At 31.8% G+C, this 24,383-nt stretch overlaps 1 protein-coding gene across 1 annotated transcript in view; it reads left to right on the top strand.

Annotated features, from left to right (window-relative positions):
* The window catches only part of RIMS2 (regulating synaptic membrane exocytosis 2), a 615,364-nt gene that overhangs the window by 359,287 nt on the left and 231,694 nt on the right, over positions 1-24,383 (top strand). Inside the window, 1 exon segment of the mRNA XM_032591921.1 lies at positions 23,318-23,386. Coding sequence (XP_032447812.1) covers positions 23,318-23,386 — 69 coding nt within the window.

Genomic DNA, 24,383 nt, shown 5'->3' with positions numbered 1-24,383 from the left:
TCATTAATAAGCCTAGAGTATGGAAAGTAAAATGCTATGTGTCACTTTGCTTTCCAACCTCAAACATAAATTTCCCTAATTAAAAGAAACACAAAGAGCTTGCCACCTCTTTAAAATGTATAAGGGAAAAATATAAGGATAATAAAACATAATTTATGTCTCTATACATAATCATGCCATAATCTTGGTATTTGTATAATCTTTTTATATATAGAAAGTAGAGTTATAAAAATTAAAATTTTAAGCTTATGTAGAGGTATTAGGGAATAATACAAGCTGTGCTCAGCATTTTAGCTAGGCCTTAAGAATAAGTAAGATTTCAATATATAGAGGTGAGAAAAGTAAATAGTTAATTATGCTAGGATGAAGACATAAAATCTAAATAGTATGAGACTTATATATAGAAAGTGTTGAGTGTCAGGCTAAGGATTATGAGATTTATCATTTTTAAAAAGAATTTGAGGGTAGAAGTCTAACAGAAATAGCACAATAATGTCTTAACATGATATATTCCTTCTCCTTGATGTGGTGCAACTTGGAAAAAAATGTTTTAAGGGAAGGAGTTTCCTTTCATTGTACCATATAAGCAAATGCCTACTGTGCTTATAAATAAACCTCATATATTTTGGAAATGGAGCAAGTTAAGTGTAGTAAATATCAGGGAAAGCAGTGAACTGCAATGGAAAAACATAGGAAGGAAATGTCTTTGCTTGCATTTAGAGAAGTTCTTTTTCTTAATGTTTATTTATTTATTTTTGAGAGAGAGAGCTTGCACGTGAGTGGGGGCAGGGCACATGGAGAAGGAGAAAGAAAATTCCAAGTAGATTCCATGCTATCAGCGCAGAGCCTGATGTGGGGCTCAAATTCGCAAATCGTGTGATCCCAACCTGAGCCGAAATCAAGAGTCAGATGCTTAACCAACTGAGCCACCCAGGCAACCCTGAATTATAAGTTCTTATTAGTCAATGACCATAATGGTCTCCAATTGCTAAATGTCACAATAAGTAAATAGTCCCTATCTCCCCTCATTAAAATCCCTTGAACAATTTCCAGCATCATAGTTTGCATCAAAATATGTACATTGTTAAAAAAATATTATATATATCCTATATGTAAGTACATATTCCATATATATACATATATGTATATATATACACACATATTTTTTCAATCCCTGCAGTAAAAATTTAAGCTTTAATAGCTTGAAACATTATGATATCTTTTTTCCAATTTAAAAACTTCTTATAAATTATGAATTTTTAATCATGAACCGAAATTATAATTTTAAAAGGACAAAGGAACTATACCCTTGACAGAAAGCACTCATATTCATTCTCTTACTTGTTTTTAAAATATTAGGTACTTCTTAACAGTATCTATAGGGACAGCTATAGTTTTGAAAGTTTGGTGAATGTCTTTTATTCTAAATTATAGTGATGCTATTCTTACAGTTTTAAGAAGTAGTGTAATCCTTTAACTATTAATCTAAAATTCATTAAAATATCTTGTTCTAATTTCTGACAGTAAAAATCTACACTGCTGAATTAAATCTTACACTGCTTGGTGGTGGTACTGATTATTTCACTTTATATCCTTTTCCCTAGGGCATATTGTATTTAGACAGTGATAAAAAGGAAAATCATTTGGGACCACCCTCTGACTTTAAAATTGATGTAGATCACTACACGCTATAAGTGACTTTCAAAAAACCACTTTGAAGGTCTGCTTAACAACAGTGTGTTTTGCAGAAAAATCCTCAAATAATATCTTGCAAATTGAAAAATATATAGTAAACTTAGATCAGTTAAACCTGTCATTAAAACATAATGTTCAGATCATTCAAGATGTAAAAAGGGCATGAAATGACACTCTTATCTTGATGTTCTTAAAAAAGAAAGCAATTATAAATATTATAATATCAATATGGGAAATACACTCAGCTTTACTGAAGGTGTACTGTTTCATGTGGGAACACTGTTTCCAAGAATAAAGTTCCACGATTCAGTCACCATTAAAAAACAAACAGTAGGGGCACCTGGCTGGCTTAATCGGTGGAGTATAGAACTCTTGATCTCAAGGCTGTCAGTTTGAGCCCCACGTTGGTGTAGAGGTCACTTAAAAGAAAATCTTTAAAAAACCCCCAAACACCTGAACAATAAAGTGACATAAAGTAGGAAGACCAAAACAGACATATTTACTTTCGTAAATATTTATCCATTTGAAATTCTAGGGTTTGGATATATGATATTTGCATTAATTTGCATATGTGGGTAAATGAATATGAATATCATCGTCTTACATATTTTAATAAAAAGCATTTAACATGATAGAGATATTTACAAAGAATCATAAAACTTCTAAAAATGTTAATTGTTTCAGCGTGTAAAATACAGTTTCAATATAGATATTTACTTAGATTTATAATTATGTTCAGTGTTTTCACTTAAGGAAATATATAACAATTCATTGGTATTACAATTTAAAATTATATATACTACAGCAATTCAAATTTTGCAGTAACATGCTAATTTTATTTATTAACTATGTAACACATTTCTATTACACTTTTTTCCCATGATTTTTTGCTGCATAGCTTGTGATCAACTCTTCATAAGACAGTTTTGTACTATCAGTTAATACATGTGTGCTCTATTGATTGTACGCAGTATTATTCTCTATTATTACTTTTATTCTTTTTTTTTTTTCTTGTTTGGAAAGGTTATTGTAACTTCATCTCTTCTTTTGTTATTTTTATTGTCTTTGCTTTTTGGATGGTGAGTTTCTTTATTATTGTTACTCTTGAGTTTTCTGTGTCTTTGTGTAATGAGTTTTTGACATTTTAAAGCAACATGAATCTATTCATGTTCAGTTTATTTTTCTGACTTCCACTAGGAATACTTCTATTATGTTTTAACTTTAGTATGGCTAATAATTCTTTTTCTGATGGGATACTGGAACCAGAGCCTGTTAGGCATATCTCTTCCCTTCACAGTCATTGACATGGGTAGCTTGAATTGGCTATATGGGAGTATTTACATTATAGAAATTGACAATGTTGCAAATCAAGGTTTTAGTCTCCCCCAGACTGATAGTTCTTAAACATTTACTAGCCTACCACTGCTATATATAGTATACAAAAATTAATTTGAGATTTAAGAAAATTTAAATGTAGAAAGTTAAAATGTTAAAGGGCTAGAAAAATATACATAAGTGTTTAAACAAGCTGTACATGAAAATGATGGCAGGAAACTCAGTGTAAATAGATTTTTTAAAATATATAGTAAATATATTAAATCTGTTTTAAATGAAAACGGTGGAAGGTAAGTTGGTAACCTGATAAGTAAAATGGTGGTAAGTGTTGGTCAAATCTGGTAATTTAAGAATTTATATTGATTTTTTAAAATTCTAGTTTAATGTAGATGATTCAGTTTATCTTTAATTTCTGAAAATACATCCTGGATAAATGTTACAATACTTATAAAATTATTCAACCCTACTATTTTTTTCTAATTTCTGTAATTATACTCTGTCTTTAGAAATTCCTATACAGTGGTTAGAATAGTTATTCTTTTTCCTTAAAATACTCTATATAAATTCCACTGCTGTGTAGATTACTAATCAGACAAATCAACTATGTAAAATATTGCCAAATGTACTACTTCTCTATTTGTTAAATAGAGTTTAGAATCATGTCATTCAAATTTTAAATCTTTTAATTGAACATTAGAAACTAAGCTTCTGTGATAACCTATGAACCTATTATTTTCTTTGCCTGTGACTTATTACCTTTAGGTTAATGACTTAGATGTGCCAGGATAAATAATTATATTTTTTCCAAGTATTAGGGCATCTTTACACTTCTCTGGTATTTTTATGGCATCATAATTCATACATTCCTTTAAATTTCTGATGTATATTCATATGATAATTTACTCATCTTTCAAGGTGAAAACAACTTATTCACATTTTCCTACCTTTTAAAACATTTGTTAGAAAAGTCTAATTTGTATTCTGCTAACTTGTGACAATTTCTTTTTCTATATGTACATTTTAATTAAGTGAGAATATCAAAACAACTTGTCCCTGTAAATCTTCAAAGTGTCCCTCTTCCAGAAGAAATCAACTTTAAAATATACTTTTTCAAAATCAAGAATTCAAAACAATAATGTTTTTCTAAGATTCCTTCAATTTAAGCTCATTAGTTGCTTATTGCCTGCTAAATTTCTCTGTGTAACCATTACTTTTTACATTTCATAGTTTGTTGTATAACCATGTATTATAAAATAAAATCGATAGCCATGAGTATGCATGGCAGGTCTATTAGTAATTTTTTATTTTATGTACCTTCTCTTAGCCTGTTTATTTCATTCAATCTAAGCAACTAACATAACTTGAATGTACTAATGTACTTTTGTACTAATTCAGATATGATGTGTCTCCCTTCTTTATTTATTCTGAATTAGTATGGTCCTTCTTATTTTATAATAAAAATGTTAAACTACTGCCTGTACTATAAAGCAGAGATTAAATTTCAGTATCCCTATTACATTTAAAGATTTTTAAATGTATTTTGACATTATTTTAACATTTTTTTTCCAGATAAAGCCTTATGTTCATATAATTCAGGTAAATTTTAGCATGCACAATGTTTAATGCATGTATTCATATGCACAGTTAATTGGTTTGTTGTTTTGTGCTTTGTCTGGTTATTGTGCATATGTTAAATTCCTAAACAAAATGTCAGTAGCTTCCTTTTTCCACCTATAGTAGTTTTCCAGTATATCTGTGTTTACATCTTTATTATTTTGATATTAAAAACCACTTGTTGAAATATAGTGATTTATGATTTCAGTGTGTCTAATATTGTCTCTTTTAATATGGTACTATTTCATCAATGAAGTATGGTTCAGTATATTCTGTGTTATTGTGTGCACTGTTTCACAGAATTTGAATTTATATGGATACAATTTTTAATGTTTTTGACTTATGGAGGGATAGTGTTAAAAATTCTAGGTATATTGAATTTTAACAATTAAAACTATAATGTTTGCTGTAGCTTCCATCATTTTAGCTGTTCAGTCATATCTTCTAAGGAAAATTGAATAGATTTAAGTTTTATAACTCTAATGTATTATGATTTTTAATGTAAACATGCACAAAGTATGACAAGATGTTTTAAACTGATGCTAAATTTTATAACTGGTCACTGGGACTTTAGTTTTAATACTTTTAACTGGAAAATATTTTAAATATATTTAGTCTAATGAACTTTTATATTTAAAAAAATTATCTTTGTGAATAGGATTAGGAAATGATTGTAAAAGTTTCAGGAATGGCACACTAAAGTTTCAGATCTACTGAGGAAGGCTACTACTTAAAACCAAGATGGAATAGAAGGGACTTCTTCCTACCTTCCTACCTCAGACAACAAAAATGGGCAAATATATAACTCAGTTGCTTTAATAATACTGGATATCAGGCAATTAAGGACAGTAATTATTAAGATAAGGGAAACAGATGAGTTGAATCCTAAAATTGCCCTAGCATTCACTTTTAGAGAGTTTCCTACGCAGGGCATAAGGGGAGAAAAGGCAAACAGAGCCTGTGTACTCCCTGAGGTAAGTGATGGAGCTGAGAGTTTGGGGAGACAAGGGTGACTAGAGTTCACAGAGCAGACTACTGAAGAGGAGAGAATTATCCAGAGAGAGAACTCCAAAGATCTTCAGAGGGTTTCTCTCAAGTTGAATATTGATCAGTGCGTGAATGGAGGAATCTACCCACCCAGGAGAAAGGACCACCCAAAAAGATTACAAGTAATAATGCCTGAGAATAGTGTCTGCCTTTTTGTTTTGTAGAGAACATCAAATTTCAGAGGTCATTGGGTTGCATGCACAGAAATCTCTGGCCTCAGTAGTGAGGAATAATTAACTCTAGATGGACACTGTATCACATAAAAAAAAAAATCTTAAAGCAAGAAATGAAAGGGTAAAAATGTTTTAAGTAACACAACTACATATAGAAAAGGCTCAATAATGGTTATAGGAATACAAAAATAATATATATCAATGTAAAATTCACAAGGGCTGGCATCTAATAAAAAATTACCGACTATGCAAAAGACAGAGAAAAAAAAAAAAGACCCATAAAAAGGATGTAAATCAAAGCTAAACTAAAAAAGAACTTGTACAGATGTTATAATTAGTAGACAAGGATATTATACAGTTATAGAAGTGTATTCCTTGTGTTCAAAATGTTAAAGACATGAAAGACAGAAATAGACCCAAAGGAAGCATTTGTAAATGAAAACTATAATGTCTAAAGTAAAAATATACTGAATGGGATAGACAACGATAAACATTGTAGAAAAAAAATTAGTGAACTTGGAGATACAGCAATAAAAACTATCCAAAATGAAGCATAAATAAAAATGTTTAAAAAAATAACAAAGTATCTGTGAGCAATGGACAATTTGAAGCTGCCCTAATACACAAGTAATTTAAGTCATGCAAGAGAGGAGAAGCAAATATTTGAAGAATAATGGCTGAAAATTGTCCAAATTTCATGAAAACTATAAACCACATATCCAGGAAGCTCAATGAACTCCAAACACAAGAAACATACCTAAGAATATAAGAAGATACCTCATAAGTAAATTCTTTAAAACCAATAATAAATAGTAAACCATAGAGCATCCAGAGAAAACAGACTCAATACATAACTGAGGAATAAATATGCCTGCAGATTTTTCACTAGAAACAGTGCAAGTGCTCAGAGAAAAAGGTATCAATCTAGAATTCCAGGCTTATTCATATTTCTTTTAAATCATGGTGAAGTAACAATGTTTTTGAAACATACAACTACTAACAGAACTCATCATCAGTAGATATGCACTACAGCAATTGTTAAAGTCAGTCCTTTAGGCACAAGAATAACAATACCAGGTGGTAATATAGCATATAGATGTATTTAAAAGAATGAGGAACACCAAAAATGATAATTGGATGGGTAAATATATGAGATTTATTCTTATTGTGTAAATAGTTTTAAATATAATTGGCTGTAAAACAAATAACAATGTAGCATAAGGTTTGGTACATATATAGAGGTAAAATATACAACAATAGCAACAGGAAGATTAGAAAAGTAGAGGAAAGTAGAAGTGTATGGTTATAATGTCTTTATACTGTGCTATATGATAAGAAGTATGATATCACTTGAAAGTAGGTTGTAATAAGTTAAATATATACCCTATAAATCCCCAAATCACAAAATGAAGGATTATAGCTAACTAATAAGCCAAAAGAAAAGATAAAATGGAACCATGAAAGTATGCATTTCATCCAAAAGAATACAGAAAGTGAGGAAATGGAACAAAGAACAGATGGGACAAATAGAAGATAAATAGCAAATTGATAGAAGCAAACTAACCAAACCAATCACATTAAATGTAAATAGTCAAAATACTGCAGCTAAAAGGCAGAGATTATCAGATTGGATTTTTTAAAAAGGCAAAGCCAGCTATATATTGCCTATAAGAAACCCACTTTATTTTTTTTTTTTATTTTTTTTTTTTTTATTTATTTTTTTATTTTTTTTTAAATTTTTTTTTTCAACGTTTATTTATTTTTGGGACAGAGAGAGACAGAGCATGAACGGGCGAGGGGCAGAGAGAGAGGGAGACACAGAATCGGAAACAGGCTCCAGGCTCTGAGCCATCAGCCCAGAGCCTGACGCGGGGCTCGAACTCACGGACCGCGAGATCGTGACCTGGCTGAAGTCGGACGCTTAACCGACTGCGCCACCCAGGCGCCCCAAGAAACCCACTTTAAATATGAAAACACAAAGAGTTTAATTTAAAGGGATGGAAAAGATATACCCTACTAATTTAAAGAAATATGAAATACTTAATATTAGACAAGTTAGACTTTAGAGTGAATACTACCAAGTATAAAGTAGGTCATTTTGTAATAATAAAAGAGTAAATTGATCAAGAGAACATGTCAATCCTAAACATTTAAGGACATAATAATAGAGCTTCAAATTACAGGGAGAAAAATTTATAGGAGATTGTCAGACTAGATTGAAACAAAACAAAACAAAACAAGAATCCAATCATGATGCTTCAAAAGCTCAACAAAATTGGCAAACAACTAGTCTGACCATGAGAATAAACACAAATCACTACCAATTTAACAAAAAGATTACATTGGAAATACTTTGGGGAATCGCTTGGGAATACAATGAACAGTTATGCCATGAAATAATGTATAAGAAGTGGACAAATTTTTAGAAAACCACAAATTACAGAAACTGATCCAGCAAAATATAAGAAATCCATATAAAACTATAACATAAAGAAGTTGAATTTGTGAAAAGAAAAACCTAGGACCAGAGGGCTTCACTGATGAATTCTATCAAACATGTAAAAGAAACTACCAATCTTTCTTACATTCTTTGAGGGAGAAAAAAAAAAAAAGAATCTCCAATTCATTCTATGAGACCAACGTTATTCTAATACTAAAGGCAGACAAAATATCACAAGAATATGAATGCCAATATCTCATCAATGTAAACACAGAAATCCTCAAATATTAATAAATCAAATTTAGCAATATATAAAAAAGATTATTCACTTTAATCAAGAGGTGTTTATCTCCAATGCAATATTTGGTTACTAACTAAATATCAAATGTAATTAAATGTATTAATAGAAAAGACAAAATGACATGATCATGTGAAGAGATAAAGAAAAGTCTATGACAATAGTCAACACTCTTTCACAACAAAAACTATCAAAAAAGTAGGAGTAGAAGGGAACTTTCTTGACCTGATAAAGGGGACTTTAAAATACCTACTGCTGACATCATTTTTTAATTGTAGAAGACTGAATGTTTTCTCCTTAACTGTAGACTAGGCAAGTATATCTGCTCTTACTATTTTTATTCAGTAGTGCACTGGAGATTCTAGTTAGGGCATTCAGTCAAGAAAAATAAATAAAAGCCATTCCGAATGGAAAGAAAGAAGCAAAACTTTATTCACAGATAACATGATTCTACATGTAGAAAACTCTAAAGAATCTACAAAAACTACTAGAACTAATAAACAATGTCAGCAAGGTCCCAAGGTACATGAACACTATACAAAATAATTTATATTTTATATACTAGTAGCTAACATTTAAAAAAAATTTTTTTTAGTGTTTATTTATTTTTGAGACAGAGACAGAGCATGAGCAGGGAAGGGGCAGAGAGAGAGGGAGACACAGAATCTGAAGCAGGCTCCAGGCTCTGAGGTGTCAGCACAGAGCCTGACGCGGGGCTCGAACTCTCCAACTGCGAGCTCATGACCTGAGCTGAAGTCAGACGCTCAACGTACTGAGCCACCCAGGCGTCCCCGCTAACATTTTGAAAAGAAAATTAAGAAGTATTTTCTTTCCCATAATATCAAACATTTTAAAATACTTATTAGTACATTTCATAGAATAAGTACAAACTTTCATGCTAAATAAATCACAAAATATTGCTGAAGAAAATTAAAGGAAGATCTAAGTAAATGAAGAGATATTCCAAATTAATGGATTGGAAAATTCTTATTATTAAGATGGCAAGTCTCCTCTAGATTTGTCTACAGGTTCTATATAATCCCTAATAAAATCTAAGCAATATTTTTTGCTGTAATTAATAAACTGATCTTAAAAATTATATTGAAATTTACAAGATCTGGAACAGCCAAAAAGGAACAAATCTGGAAGACTTATACCTCCTGATTTCAAACTTACTACAAGACAACAGTAATCACAATATTGTGGAACTGGCATAATGGAACCTAATTCAGAATTCAAAAATAAACCCTTATATTCAAAGTCAGTTGATTTACCAAACAGGTGCCAGGGCAATTCAATGGGGGGAAATTGTCTTTTTAGCTATTAATGCTGGAAGAATTGAATATCTACATGCAAAAAAGATTAAGTTAGCATCCATCTCACACCATCCACAAAACCTAACTTAAAATGGATCATACACCGAAGTGTAAGAGTTAAAACTATCAAACTCTTAGAAGAAAACATAGGAGAAAAATCTTCATTACCTTGGATTAGGCAGAGATTTCTTCAGTGCAATGGCAAAAGCAATATCAATAAAAGAACAAAGTGATAAATTGGACCTCATAAAAATTTTAAATGTTTGTGATTCAAAGACATCATTAAGAAGGTAAAGGAAAAGCCACAGACTTGGACAAATGTTTGTAAATTACATATTTGACAAAAGACTTGCATCCAGAATACATAAAGAACTCTTGAAAGTTAGTAGTGAGGGGACAAATAATGCAATCAAAATGCAAAATATTTGAATAGTCACTTCACTGAAGATGTATGGATGGCATATAAGTACATGAAAAGATCCCCAATGTCCTTAGTTAATAGTGAAGTGCAAATTATAGCAACGATATGTCACTTTACATCCGCTAAAATGAGTGTGATAAAAAAAGACAGTAACAGTTTTTGGCAAGGTTTTTGAGAAAATGGAATCCTCATAAATTTGATGATGGAAATGTGCAATAGTGTAGCCCTTTGGAGAACAGTTTGGTGGTTTGTTAAAAAAAATTGAAATAAATTTTCCACGTGGCACAGGAACTCACTCCTAGTTGTATACCCAATTGAAATAAAAATGAATGTCCACTCAAAGACTTGTACATGAATGTTTGTACCAGCATTATTCATAATGGTCAATAGTGGAACTAGTCCAAATATCCATCAGCTGGTGAATGGATAAATAAAAAATATGGTGTCCATACAGCGGATTGCTATAAATAACAAAATAGTGATACATACCACCACATCATTTAACCTCAAAAAATATTAATGCTAAATTAAAGGTGCAATACAAAGGCCACGTGTTGTATGATTTCATTTGTATAACATGTACAGAAATCATGTTACAAATCAATATAATTTGATTATATTGTATTGATAATTTGATTATATTGTATTGATTATTTGATAATTTGATAATATTGTATATACAAATACAAATCAATGTAATTTGTATAACATGTACAGAAAAGGCAAATCTATAGAGCAGAGGTTAGATTAATAGTTGTCTGGCTGAGGGTAGGAATGGGGAATGACTGACAATGCATATGAGGAATTTTGGGGGAATGATGGAAATGTTCAAAATTTGGATTGTGGTGATTTTTACACAAGTCTTAAAATTTACTAAAAGTCACTGTATAGTATACTTAAAACCAATTAAATTTATGTTCTATGAATTATACCTCAACTTTTTTAAATACGATGAGGAAACTACAGAATAGATAAAACCTCATCATGGTCAGAGGTGTTAATCCCCTTTATTCTTAGTAATCGATAGAACAAGTAGACAGAAAAGCAATAATATTAGAGAATATCAATAGTATCAACTAACTTGGCCTAATTAATGTTTATAGAACATTCCATATAACAACAGCAGAATACACATTCTTTTCAACTGCATTCAGAGCACTTACCAAGATAGACAATATTCTGGCCAAAAAAAAGTCTTGGTGAATTTAAAAGTATTCAAATCATACAAAGTATGTTTTCTGACCACAATAGAATTAAGTGAGAAATCAATAATAGAAACATCTCTGGGAAATCTTCAAACATTTAGAAACTAAATAGCATACTTCTAAAAACCATGAGTCAAAGGAGAAGTCAAAGGGAAAATAAAAAGTATTTTAAACTTAATGTAATGAAAACACAACATATCACAATTCATGGGGTGCAACTATAGCAGAAGAGAGGAGGAAATTTTTAGCACCGAACATATATGTTACAAAAAAAGAAACATCTCAAATCAATGACTTGTTTTCACCTTAACAAAATAAAAACAAATTTTTAAAAGGACAAGTTAAACTCAAGTTAAATAGAAGAAAGGGGATGTGAAAGTCAGAACAGAAATCAGTGAAATAAAAACCAAAAAGCAATCAAGAAAATTAACGAAACCAAAGTTTGACTCTATGAAATCAATAAAATTGATCAACATTTAGGCAAAATGACCAGCAAAAAAAGAGAAGACAGAAATTGCCAAAATAAAAAAATAGCTGATATTGCTACAGATTCTACAAACATTAAAAGGATAGTAAGGAAAAATTATGAATAGATTTATGTCAATACATTTGATAACTTTTTTTTTAACTTTTTTTTAACGTTTATTTATTTTTGAGACAGAGACAGAGCATGAATGGGGGAGGGTCAGAGAGAGGGAGACACAGAATCCGAAACAGGCTCCAGGCTCTGAGCTGTCAGCACAGAGCCTGACGCGGGGCTCAAACTCACAGACTGCGAGATCATGACCTGAGCCGAAGTCGGCCGCTTAACCGATTGAGCCACCCAGGCACCCCAATACATTTGATAACTTAAAATAGAAAATTTCTTTGAAAGACAAACTTGATGCCCACTCAAAAATTAATAAATAAATAACTTCAATAGCCCTATATCTATTAAAGAAATTGAATGTGTGGTTAAAAATTTTCCCACAAAGAAAATACAAGGACCAGATGACTTAACCAATGAGGTATACCAAACATGTAAGAACAATATAATACCAGTTCTACACAAACTCTCCCAGAAAATTGTATATTTGAGAATGCTTCCCAACTAATTTGAGAGAAACATTACTGTGATACCAATACCTGACAAAGATACTAAAAGAAAGAAATCTACAGACCTTATAGAAATTATGGCAAATTTAGCAAATTGAATTTTAAAAATAGGTTTAGCAAAATAAAAATTTAGAAAATCGAATACCACAATACATAAAAAGGATAATGTGGAATGACCAAGTGGTGTTTATCTCAGTATTCAGTGTTTGTTTTTAACATTTGAAAATTAAAGTAGTATTATTCATCATACTTAAAAAAAAAAACAGAAAAAAATCATTATCTTAAAAGATTCAGAAAAAGCATTTGATAAAATCAAACATCCATTTCTGTTGGAAACAAACAAACAAACAAAAAAAAACAGCCCTAAGCAAAGTGGAATACAAAAGAATTTTCTCAAAAAATAGATAAAGGGCGTTATCAAAACCTACAGCTGAAGTATACTTAGTGACAAAAGGCTGAAACCTTTCTTCCCGAGATCAGAGCAAGAAAAGGTTGTCTAGGGGCGCCTGGGTGGCGCAGTCGGTTAAGCTTCCGACTTCAGCCAGGTCACGATCTCGCGGTCCGTGAGTTCGAGCCCCGCGTCAGGCTCTGGGCTGATGGCTCAGAGCCTGGAGCCTGTTTCCGATTCTGTGTCTCCCTCTCTCTCTGACCCTCCCCCGTTCATGCTCTGTCTCTCTCTGTCCCAAAAATAAAAAAAATAAAAAAAATAAAAAAAAAAAAAAAAGAAAAGGTTGTCTATTCTCCCTACTTCTATTCAGAATTGTACTGGTGGTTCTAACTGGTACATCAGGCAAGAAAAAGAAATAAAGGACATCCAGATTGAAAAGGAAGAAGTAAAATGGTCTTAATTTGAATACATCTTTAGCTATATAGAAAGTCAGATGGAATCTACAAAAAAAGCTATTATATTTAAGAAGTGAGTTTATTAGCTTGTTGGATACAAGGTAAAGATAAGATATCAATTGTATTTATATATACCTGCAAGGAACAATTGAAAATTGAAATTTAGAAATACAATGCCATTTAATAGTGTCAAAAATATGAAATGTTTAGGGGTAAATTTGAAAAATGCAAAAGATCTCTAAACTAAGAATTATAAAACACTGTAAAAACAAATTTTAAAAGAAATAAATGAAAAAAAAAGTTTTCATGAGTCAGAAGAACTAATAGTATGTCAGTTTTCCCCAAATTCCCCAGACTCAAGTCAGTTAAAAAATATCAACAGGCATTTTTACAAAAAACAATTACACATTTCTGTGTGAATTGACAGACTCTAAAAATTTATTTGAAAATGTGAATTACCCAGAATCGCTAAAAACCACCTTGATGAAAGAAGATCAAAGTTGGAAGCCTTACAACAGTTGATTTCTGAACTTATTGTAAAGCTGTTGTAACTGAGATGTGATAAAAATAAATAAATGTATCAAAAGAACAGTATATAGAATCCAGATAAAAACCCACACATATATGGATGACTAATTTTCAACAAAGCTGGAAAGGCAATTCAGTGGTGTAAAGATAGACTTTTCAACAAATAATGTGAGAGCCTATAGATATCCATATGTAAATAAAAAGAAAGAAAGAAAAACAAAGAAAGAAAGAAAGAGAGAAAGAAGAGAAAGAAAAGAAAAGGAACTTCTACCAAATACAAAAGTATATGGTATATAACTCAAAAAGGATCAGTGTAAACCCTAAAATTATAAAACTCCTAGGAGAAAACTTTGTCACTTTTGGTTAGGCAAAAATTTCTTAGGGCATGAAAATCATGTTTCATTAAAAAACAAATTGATTAAACTGGATTTTCTCAAAATCTTTTTTTTGTTTTCTTTAAAGAACACTGGTCAGATAATGAAAAGCCAAGCCACAGACTAGAAGAAATATTTTCAAATCACATATCTAATAAAAGCTTTGTATGTAAAATATATAGAGAACCATCAAAACTCATGAATAACAAAACATAACAAGAAATGGACATAAGATTTGAAAAGATTTAAGACATAAGATTTCTTATGGACATAAGATTTTAAAAAAGATTTAAGAGTGGAAAATAGACACATGAAAATATATTCAATGTAAGTCTTCAAGGAAATGTAACTGAGATTCCATTAGATCCTTCTTAGAATGGTTAAAATAAAAAAGACTATCTATACCAAGCATTGGGGAGGATGAGAAGTTATGAAAATTCTCATATACTATTAGTGGGACTTGTAAAATGTGACAGCCTCTTTGGAAAACACTTTGGCAGTTTTTCTTAAAATGTTCGATATACATATACCATACAATTCAGTCATTCCACTATTAGGTCTTTACCAAAGAAAAGTGTAAATATTTGTGCATACAACTTACATATGAATGTTCATTGTAATTTGATTTGCAATAACCAAATAACCCAAATGCCCTTCAACTGGGTAATGGATAAACAAACTGTGGTACATCCATAATAGATAATATTATTTAGCAATAAAAAAGAATGAACTATTGATTAACATGACAACATTGATGACTCTCAGAATAATTATACTAAGTGAAAGAAGAGAGAAAAAATGCTAGTATGATTCCATTTATATACAATTCTAAGAAATGCAAACTAATGAATCAAATAGAAAACTAACAAAAGAAAAATAGCTAACTGAATTCCTTTATCTACAAATATTAATATGTTGGAAGTTAAAATAAGTCTTTTAATACAAAGAAAACACTAGACTCAGACATTCTTTTCAAGTACTTCATACTTAATCTTAACATATTATCTCAATTTAATAAAACTCACATAATATACATAAAAGGAGTATTTCCAAGCTCATTTACAAGGAAAACATAATTTTTATACCAAAAATCAACAAATCCATTCCCAAAAAAGGACATTTATAGACCCATTTCAGTCTTAAATATAAATAACAAAAATAGCTACATAAAACAGCAAACCAAATCCAAAGGTTTTATAAAATTCTATAAGTGTGATTTAAAACACTTACAAATTAAAAGAGAAAAATAGGGGTGCCTGAGTGGCTCAATCAGTTAAGCATCCAACTCTTGATTTCGACTCAGGTCATGATCTCATGGTTTGTGAGTTCAAGCCCCACATCAGGCTCTGCACTGACGGTGTGGAGCCTGCTTGGGATTCTCCGTCTCCCTCTTTTTGTGCCCCTTCCCTGCTCACGCTCACTCTCTTTCAGAAGAAAAAACAATAAAGGAGAAAAATATGTTCATTGCTTATTAATGAATTAAAAATTTTATAGAATTCAACATAAATTCATAATGATACCTGTTAGCAAATTATGAATTAGAAACTTCCTCAATCTGATAAAAGGTCTATTACAGGAAATCTTAAATGGCCGATGATAGAATTGTTCCTTAAAACAAACACGAACAAGAGTGTGAGTATAATGGAGATCCTAATGCAATAAGAAAAGATGAATTTGAAAATAATAAGGATTCAAAGGAAGAAAATAAACTGTCATTATTTGTAGATGATATAATTGTTTTCCTCAAACTCTGGAAAGAATCTGCAGACAAATTATGGTTTACCAAGATGTCTGGATATAAGGGCAATATGTAAAGGTCAGTTGCATTTCCTTACACCAGTAGTAAAGAGATATACTTTATAATAGTAACAAAATCAAATACCTAGGAATAAATCTTACAAGAGTTATATAGAAGTACTATAGGGAAAAATTTTAAAGTTTTATTAAGAGACATTAAAGAACATCTAAGTGGATATGTGACATAACCATTGATATGAAGACAACATTATTAATTGTTAATTTCCCTATTTGACATATATATTTAATTCAGTTCCAATCCTGTCTGATATCTTCATGGAAACTAATGGGTAGATTCTAAGTAGAGGACGAAAGAGCCAAAAAATAGCTAGAAGGATTCTTATGGAAGCAGGGAGGAGAAGCTTCCTTTGTCAAATATCAACATTTACTGTATTTGACACAGTGTGCAACTGGCATGAGAATCAATCAGTGGAATAATATTAAGAGCCCAGAAGGAGACTCTTTTATGTGAGACTCTTTTTTTCTTTTAATTTATTTATTTCGGAGGGGGTGCAGAGAGAGAGTGGGAGAGAGAATCTCAAACAGGCTTGCATTGTCAGTACAGAGGCCCATGTGGGGCTCAAATTTACAAACTGGGAGATCATAATCTGAGCTGAAATCAGGTCACATGCTGAACCAACTAAGCCACCCAGGTGACCCGAGACCGTCTTTTTTTTTTTTTTTTTTTTTTTTAATATGAAAGTTATTGTCAAATTGGTTTCCATACAACACCCAGTGCTCATCCCAACAGGTGCCCTCCTCAATACCCCTCACCCACTCTCCCCTCCCTCCCACCCCCCCATCAACCCTCAGATTGTTCTCAGTTGTTTTTTTTTATTTTTTTTTTCAAAACGTTTATTTATTTTTGGGACAGAGAGAGACAGAGCATGAACGGGGGAGGGGCAGAGAGAGAGGGAGACACAGAATCGGAAACAGGCTCCAGGCTCTGAGCCATCAGCCCAGAGCCTGACGCGGGGCTCGAACTCCCGGACCGCGAGATCGTGACCTGGCTGAAGTCGGACGCTTAACCGACTGCACCACCCAGGCACCCCGTGTTCTCAGTTTTCAAGAGTCTCTTATGGTTTGGCTCCCTCCCTCTCTAACTTTTTTTTTTTGTCTTCCTTCCCCTCCCCCATAGTCTTCTGTTAAGTTTCTCAGGATCCACATAAGAGTGAACCGTCTTTTATAAGGATCTGAGGTAACATGTCAGACCAAAAGAAGAAAAGTAAACAATTAAATAAATTGAGCTGGAAAAAAAAAAATGCTATCCATAAAAAACGAACATAGATGAAATCAGATCCCTATCCTGTAACATGTATATCAACTCTAGATGGATTAAGGACAGTTAAAGTTCAGTCAGGAAGCTGAAGTACTATTAGAGATATGGAATAAAATATTTATTATAAATATTTTAAACCACAAAATTGTAGAAGCTGGTAGTTCCTTGTAAGAAGGTGTATAAGAAAATGGTTGAAGAATCTGAAAAAAGTCATGTGCCAGAGGCAACAGAGGAGAGCTAGTAAACAACTTCGGAGGGTTGTTGCCCTTTCATTTACTAGTGGTCTTGAAGTCACCGTAAGTCATAGGACAAGTTGGGAGGGAAAAGTGCATGCAAAACGTCCCTTCATGATTTAATGGGTGGCCTGCAGAAGTTCTGTAGATCCTTTGTCACAAAGCTTCAGATGTACTTGGTGCAGGACTGGGGGAATCTGAAGGAAGAGGTCTAGCAGGACCTGGAACCAGAGAAACATCTAAAATCCCAGACTTGGTTATATCATACCTATTTTAAAAACTAGAAAGAATTGGAAAGAGAAATTGAAAAGCCACAATCATCATAACAGTCTCTCATAAATGTGAACTATAGAATTGATGAACTTGAATAAACAGAACATTCTCCCAACCAACAGAGAATATACATTCTCTTCATCTACAAATGAAACTTTCGTAAAATGTTGCTATAAATTTTTAAGTAGTACATTTGTATGGTATAAATTGAAAAGTAAAAAAAAAAATTCTCACCCCTCTGTTTCTCAAACATCTAGTTCTCCTTACTTGAATGAACTCTGACTGGTTTCTGTATGTTTGCAGAGATAGGCTATGTTTACATAAACAGACATGTATGGGTTTTTCCTCTTTTTTTCTGATATAAATAGTGACTTAGTATGATTATTGTGTGCCTTCTGCTTTTTATTTTTAATCTCTATTCTTTTAACAGTAACTATTGACATTACAATATGCACACTTAGCAAATTAACATTAATTAACACCTCTACCTTTTTTTCCAAACTGCATAAGTTAAAATCTGATTTGTACTCTCACCCCCACTATTTAATATATTACCAGAATATATAGCCTTCCAATTAGTAATTTATTATAATATTGCCATTTTGTTCATTCAGAGTTTATTTAGATTGACCTGAATTTTTACCACTTTCTTTGCTTCCCACCTTTTTATTTTCATTTTATACTTTTTTTTTCTGGGATGAATTTCTCTGTTTTTGAAGTACACATATTTTAGAACTTCTTTCACTGAAGATCTGAAAGGCTGTGCTTTTATGAATATGTCTTCATTTCTCTGTTCCTGATGAAACGTTTAGCTGTGTATGAAATTCTAGAATTACCTTTATCTTCTCTCAGCACCCTGACAATGTTATTTTAATAACTCTGGCTTCCAACTTTGCAGAAATGTCTCTCCATTTATTTAAATTTTCTTAAATTGCTAGCAGTTGTTTTGAGTTAAATTGTGTCCCACTGGAAGTATATGTCTTAACTTCCAGTACCTGAAGATGTGACCTTATTTGTAAATAGGGTCTTTGTAGAAGTAGTCAAGTGTTCAATTTTGAGGTCACAAGAATGGACTTAATCCAGTATGACTGACTTCCTTATAAAAAGGGGAAATTTGGACACAGATAGACATGGACAGAGGGAAGACAATATGAAGACCCGGGAAAAGACAGCCATGTGACTAGAATGCCGTATCTACAAGTGAAAGAGAGCCAAGGATTGCTAGCAAACACCAGAAGCTAGAAGAGAAAAGGGAGGATTCTCCCCTGGCCCTGCTGACACCCTGATTTTGGACTTCTAGCCTCCAGAACTGTGAGACGATAAATTTCTGTTGTTATAAGCCACCCAAAGTGTTCGGTACTTTGTTACAGCGGCCCTAAGAAGTAAATACAGTTGTGTTTTGTGGTTGGCGATATACATGTTTTGCACATTTGTGGTTAAATGTACTCGTAAATTTTTCATGTGTTTGGGTATTCTTGTAAGCGATAGTGGCTTTGAAATTTATATTCCAGTTATCCATTGCTATTCTCTAAGAAATATAGTTCATTTATGTATGTTGACTATGTATATATTCTGCAATCTTGCTAAATTGTTAGTCTTAATAAGTTTTTTATAGCTTCCTTAGGAGTTTTAAGCCACCTGATCATGTTACTACTTGCTTTCTAATCTGTATGCCTTTCAGTTCTTTTCCTTGCTGTATTATACTGTAATGCAATGCAGTGCTGAACAGAAAGGGTTGGAGTGAGGGGCGCCTGGGTGGCGCAGTCGGTTAAGCTTCCGACTTCAGCCAGGTCACGATCTCGCGGTCCGTGAGTTCAAGCCCCGCGTCAGGCTCTGGGCTGATGGCTCAGAGCCTGGAGCCTGTTTCCGATTCTGTGTCTCCCTCTCTCTCTGCTCCTCCCCCGTTCATGCTCTGTCTCTCTCTGTCCCAAAAATAAATAAACTTTGAAAAAAAAAAAAAAAAAAAGAAAGGGTTGGAGTGGACATCCCTAGCTAATTCTTTGTCTTAGGAGGATTGCATTCTATATGTCATGAGTGTGATGTTACCTACAGATTTTTTTGTACATGCCCTTTATTGATTTGAGGAAATTTCCTTTGGACTGGTTAGCTGAGATGTTTTATCATGAATGGGGGGCAAACTTTATCAAATAATTCTTCTACATCTATTGAAATATTTTTAAACTTGTAGGTATAAATGAACTAACTTCAATATACATAAAGTAAACTAGAAAGAAAAATTAACAAATTCACCACCATTGAAGAAGTTTCCATTTTAATTTTTCTCAATCACTGGTAAGTCAGGCAAACAAAAATTTAGGAAAGATACAAAAGGATCAAACCACATAGTTCTCCTGTCAAATAAAGAAGTCCGCATCTAATAAATAATGAATTTGTATTCTTCTGTTATATCCATGAAACATTTGTAAGAATTATTAATATACTATTTAATAATTCATTTTCTGACAGATTTCAAAAACTTGACAATATAGTCTATTTTCTTAAATGCCAGTGTTACTATGTCAATTTTTTTAAACAATAATAAACTATAATCATATATTTGAAAAATTTTGAAAATAGACACCTTAATGAACATTTCCTTTTAAGATTTATTATCTCTGCAATTATCATGTGTTATTCAGTCACTTGTGCCTTGGATTTAATGATGTATGGTAAATATCTAATAGACTCAAGAAGAAAATACCTAGACCTGAACTTTAAATAATACACTATATATAAATATTTTAGTAATGTAGAAAAATACTCAGAGGGGGAACGTTTATGTTAATAAAGATTAAAAGCCTGAAAATTTTGGCATATTCATCCAATTTAAGAGTTTAGCAAAAGAAGTGAAATAAATTCAAAGTAGAAAGAAAAACATCGTAACTATAAAAGCAGAAATCAATCAAGTGCAAAACAAATTTCCAGTGGAGCCCATTAGTCCCTTGAAATGGCAAAATAAACCTTTAGTGAAATTTATTGACAGAATAAAAAGAATAAAAAGAAGGTTCAGACAGCAAATGGAAACGTTTCCATCAAATGGAAACAATAAATAGTATGATAAAATTATGAACATTGTAGCAAACACTGAAACTTGGACAAAGTGGACAAATTGCTACGAAAAATATAACTCACTGAACCTTGAATCAATAGGTGTTTCTATGCTAAAAATGGACATATATGTTATACATATGGAAAGAGCAAAGTTGCATCCGTAACTCATACCGTACATAAACTCAGTGCAAGATAGACAAGGATGTAAGTGCTAAAGCAAAGTTTATAAATTTCAGAAAAAAATATGAAAATATCTCTGTTCATAAGCTCAGGAATGATTTCTTAAACAAGACATTGAACACACTACTTTTCAAAGGGAAGATTGATATATTCAGTGACATTAAACTTAAGTACTTGAATTCATCAGGATGTTAAATGACAACATCCAAGTAGAGACAACATAATTGCATGTATTTAACCTCTGTAGAATCACTAGCAAAAATAGATCAACTTCTGTCAGGAAAGTAACAACATTTGGAAGGAAGCGACATTTTTAAATCACATATATCCCCTAGTCCCCAACGCTACGCACAACCCCACACAAAACAACTTATGAAGACTGATAAAATGAACTTCATTTTTTTTGCTGGTGTCATTCTTATCCTACTTCAGAGGCAGATCTGATTCTTGACCAATACCAAAAGCATGTAATCTTTATACCCTAGTGTACCTGGCACATGAAACTAATCATTACCCTGTCCTTGAGCATTTACATTTTACAAGGTGAGATCTTGTTACCAGATGAGTAGCAATTCTTATTCTGTTTCTCCTCAACAGCTTCATCTGTGGTATCATTTTTTTTCTCATACATCCATTTAGAATGTATAGTATATAATAATTCTGTAAATCCTTTTGTGCCTAATCTTTTGGGATATTGTGTTGTAATTATAGTTTCCATATCAACTGGGGCTATAAGAAAGAGCCTGTGGTTTGATTGAGTTTAAAATTTTATGATATAAGCTTCGGATGGAAAATAGTGAACCCATTCAATGGGACCACATGATCAAAACAGATAGATAGATGTTTTTAATGTACCCATTAAAAGGTGGGAAACAAGAGTCCTTTCAACAGACGCTTCCCTCTCTCAGGAGGGCAGGGGTTCAAGCAAAAAAAAAAAAAAAAAGAAAGAAAGAAAAAGAAAAAAATGTTTAGAATATTTCTAAGAGAAAGTTGCAAATATTGGAGTGCATTCCTACAATGTTTGATTATTGCTACTTTAGACACCTTACCCAACGTGAGCTCTTAGTGTTTTATAAACCTTATGGAAATTATTTACTTTCTGATAACTGAACTTAGTCTATTTAATGACTAATGTGTAGTATAAGTAGACAGATGAAAGAAGTCTTTCTTGAAATAGCAACACTGTTTTCATTTACCATTAAGCATTTTCAGATTATAAGGAAGGAAAAAAACTATAACAACATATTCTATTGTGTGAGATGTGCCTATTTTAAGACACATGTAGGAGATGAGAGATATTTAAAAACATTATAACATGTTTATATATGTGATATATTTCATAATTACATGTGAAGGAAATCTGCTTTAGCCATCAATTTAGTGGCATTTTTGTCATAGCATGATTAACACTTTAAAATTTTGTAAGAGATTTCTTTTGTAATAGAAACTCACACACAGAGGTCTTGTATTATGATAATTATTACTGCTCTGTTTTAGGCTATTTCTTAGAAAATATAACATTTCACAATTTAAATGTATTAATAAGCTTGTGGATGATTTATTTCTCATTTTCTTTTCAAACCAGCGGAGGAACAGCTAAACTAATACTAAAAGAAAGGTGTCTCTTAAATTATGCTTCTTCTCCATGAGTGTGAAAAAGGAAGAATGGGGTACATTTAATTTATTAGTCATGCATATTAGAAAAAAGCCCATGAATGCTTTTGAAATAACATACTGTCTTGCTTTGAAACTTGTATAGACTTAAGTGTCTTTGTCTAAAAGCATCTAAAACTGACTTGACTTAGCTATTTTTAACTTAGCTTTTTGTTCAATAGATTTTATCAATCAGCATCAAACCACTTACATATATTATTTGGTGTTTAATATTATTTCAAGTTTTAGGACATTTAGGAAATTTTTTAAGAGTAATTTAAGAACAATATCTTTACATCATGAAATATGTGTAAAAATAAGTGTGAGCGCACAATGACTTTCTCTACTTTTTATTCTCAGGTGTGTTTCATTCAAAATCCTTTCATTTGGTTTTCAGGTTGATGAGGAGTTTTATTTTTTCCCTTAATAATCAGCAATTTTAATTATTCCTGTTGTTTGCTTCATAGGGTCAAAAAGAATAAGTGATAGTGAAGTGTCTGACTATGACTGTGATGATGGAATTGGTATAGTATCAGGTAAGAATTGCAGAATTCCTGTGTAGTAATAAGAAGGAAGTATAATTCACTATTTACCAAAAAATAGATTAAATAATAAATAAAATGAGAGAGAAATAACTTGCCTCTTTTTCCCCTTCCCCCAAGCAACATTATGGCACTTTAACCTCCTGAATAATTCCAGTTGCTGGAACTCTTATCAATTGTTTGATTGAATATTATTATTGAAAGATGTAAGATAAGTGAATATTTCTAAGTTTTCTATTTTTAAACTACTCAAAAATAAGGATTTCACCATAAATTTTGAGAGCTATTGTGTAACTAAAACTTCTTTATACTGCACAGCCATGTGAAAAATATGAAAATCTTTTTGATGTCACCAACATACCCAAATATGTCAAATATTTGAATGTGCTTTTTGAAATAATTTTTACTGTGTTGTGTTGATTACATATCAGGTACCGCTTGATTTTGAAATTATGTTATTGAATTTTAAAATATTGCCTGATTTATGGTTAGAGATTTATCTGGGACTTAAACAAATGTGAAAATGACTTCAAATCCTTGAAATCTGTCACCATTAGAAAGTTGAAGCATCTCCATATTCTTTTTATAAACATGAAAATCAGGATTATGGTATCGTGGTTTCTGAAATATTATCTTTTCATAGGCTCATAACTTTCGTAAATGGTGTACTAATTACATTTACATAAATATCGTACTAACTAAGATTTACACATGTTAATTCTGTTAAAAATATTTTTTCCTTGGGGCACCTGGGTGGCTCAGTCAGTTAAGCATCTGACTTCAGCTCAGGTCACGATCTTGTGGTTTGTGGGTTTGAGTCCCGTGTCGGGCTCTGTGCTGACAGCTCGAAGCCTGGAGCCTGCTTCGGATTCTGTGTCTCCCTCTATCTCTCTCTGCCCCTCTCCCACTCAACCTCTCTCTCTCAAAAATAAATAAACATTAAAAAAAAATTTTTAATATGTTTTTTCTTGTTTTTAATGTTTTTGTTTTT

The sequence above is a fragment of the Lynx canadensis genome, chromosome F2, assembly GCF_007474595.2.
Source record: "Lynx canadensis isolate LIC74 chromosome F2, mLynCan4.pri.v2, whole genome shotgun sequence".
NCBI lineage: Eukaryota > Metazoa > Chordata > Mammalia > Carnivora > Felidae > Lynx > Lynx canadensis.
Note: the sequence above shows the minus strand (reverse complement) of the source record. Positions and strands in the feature narration are given on the sequence as shown.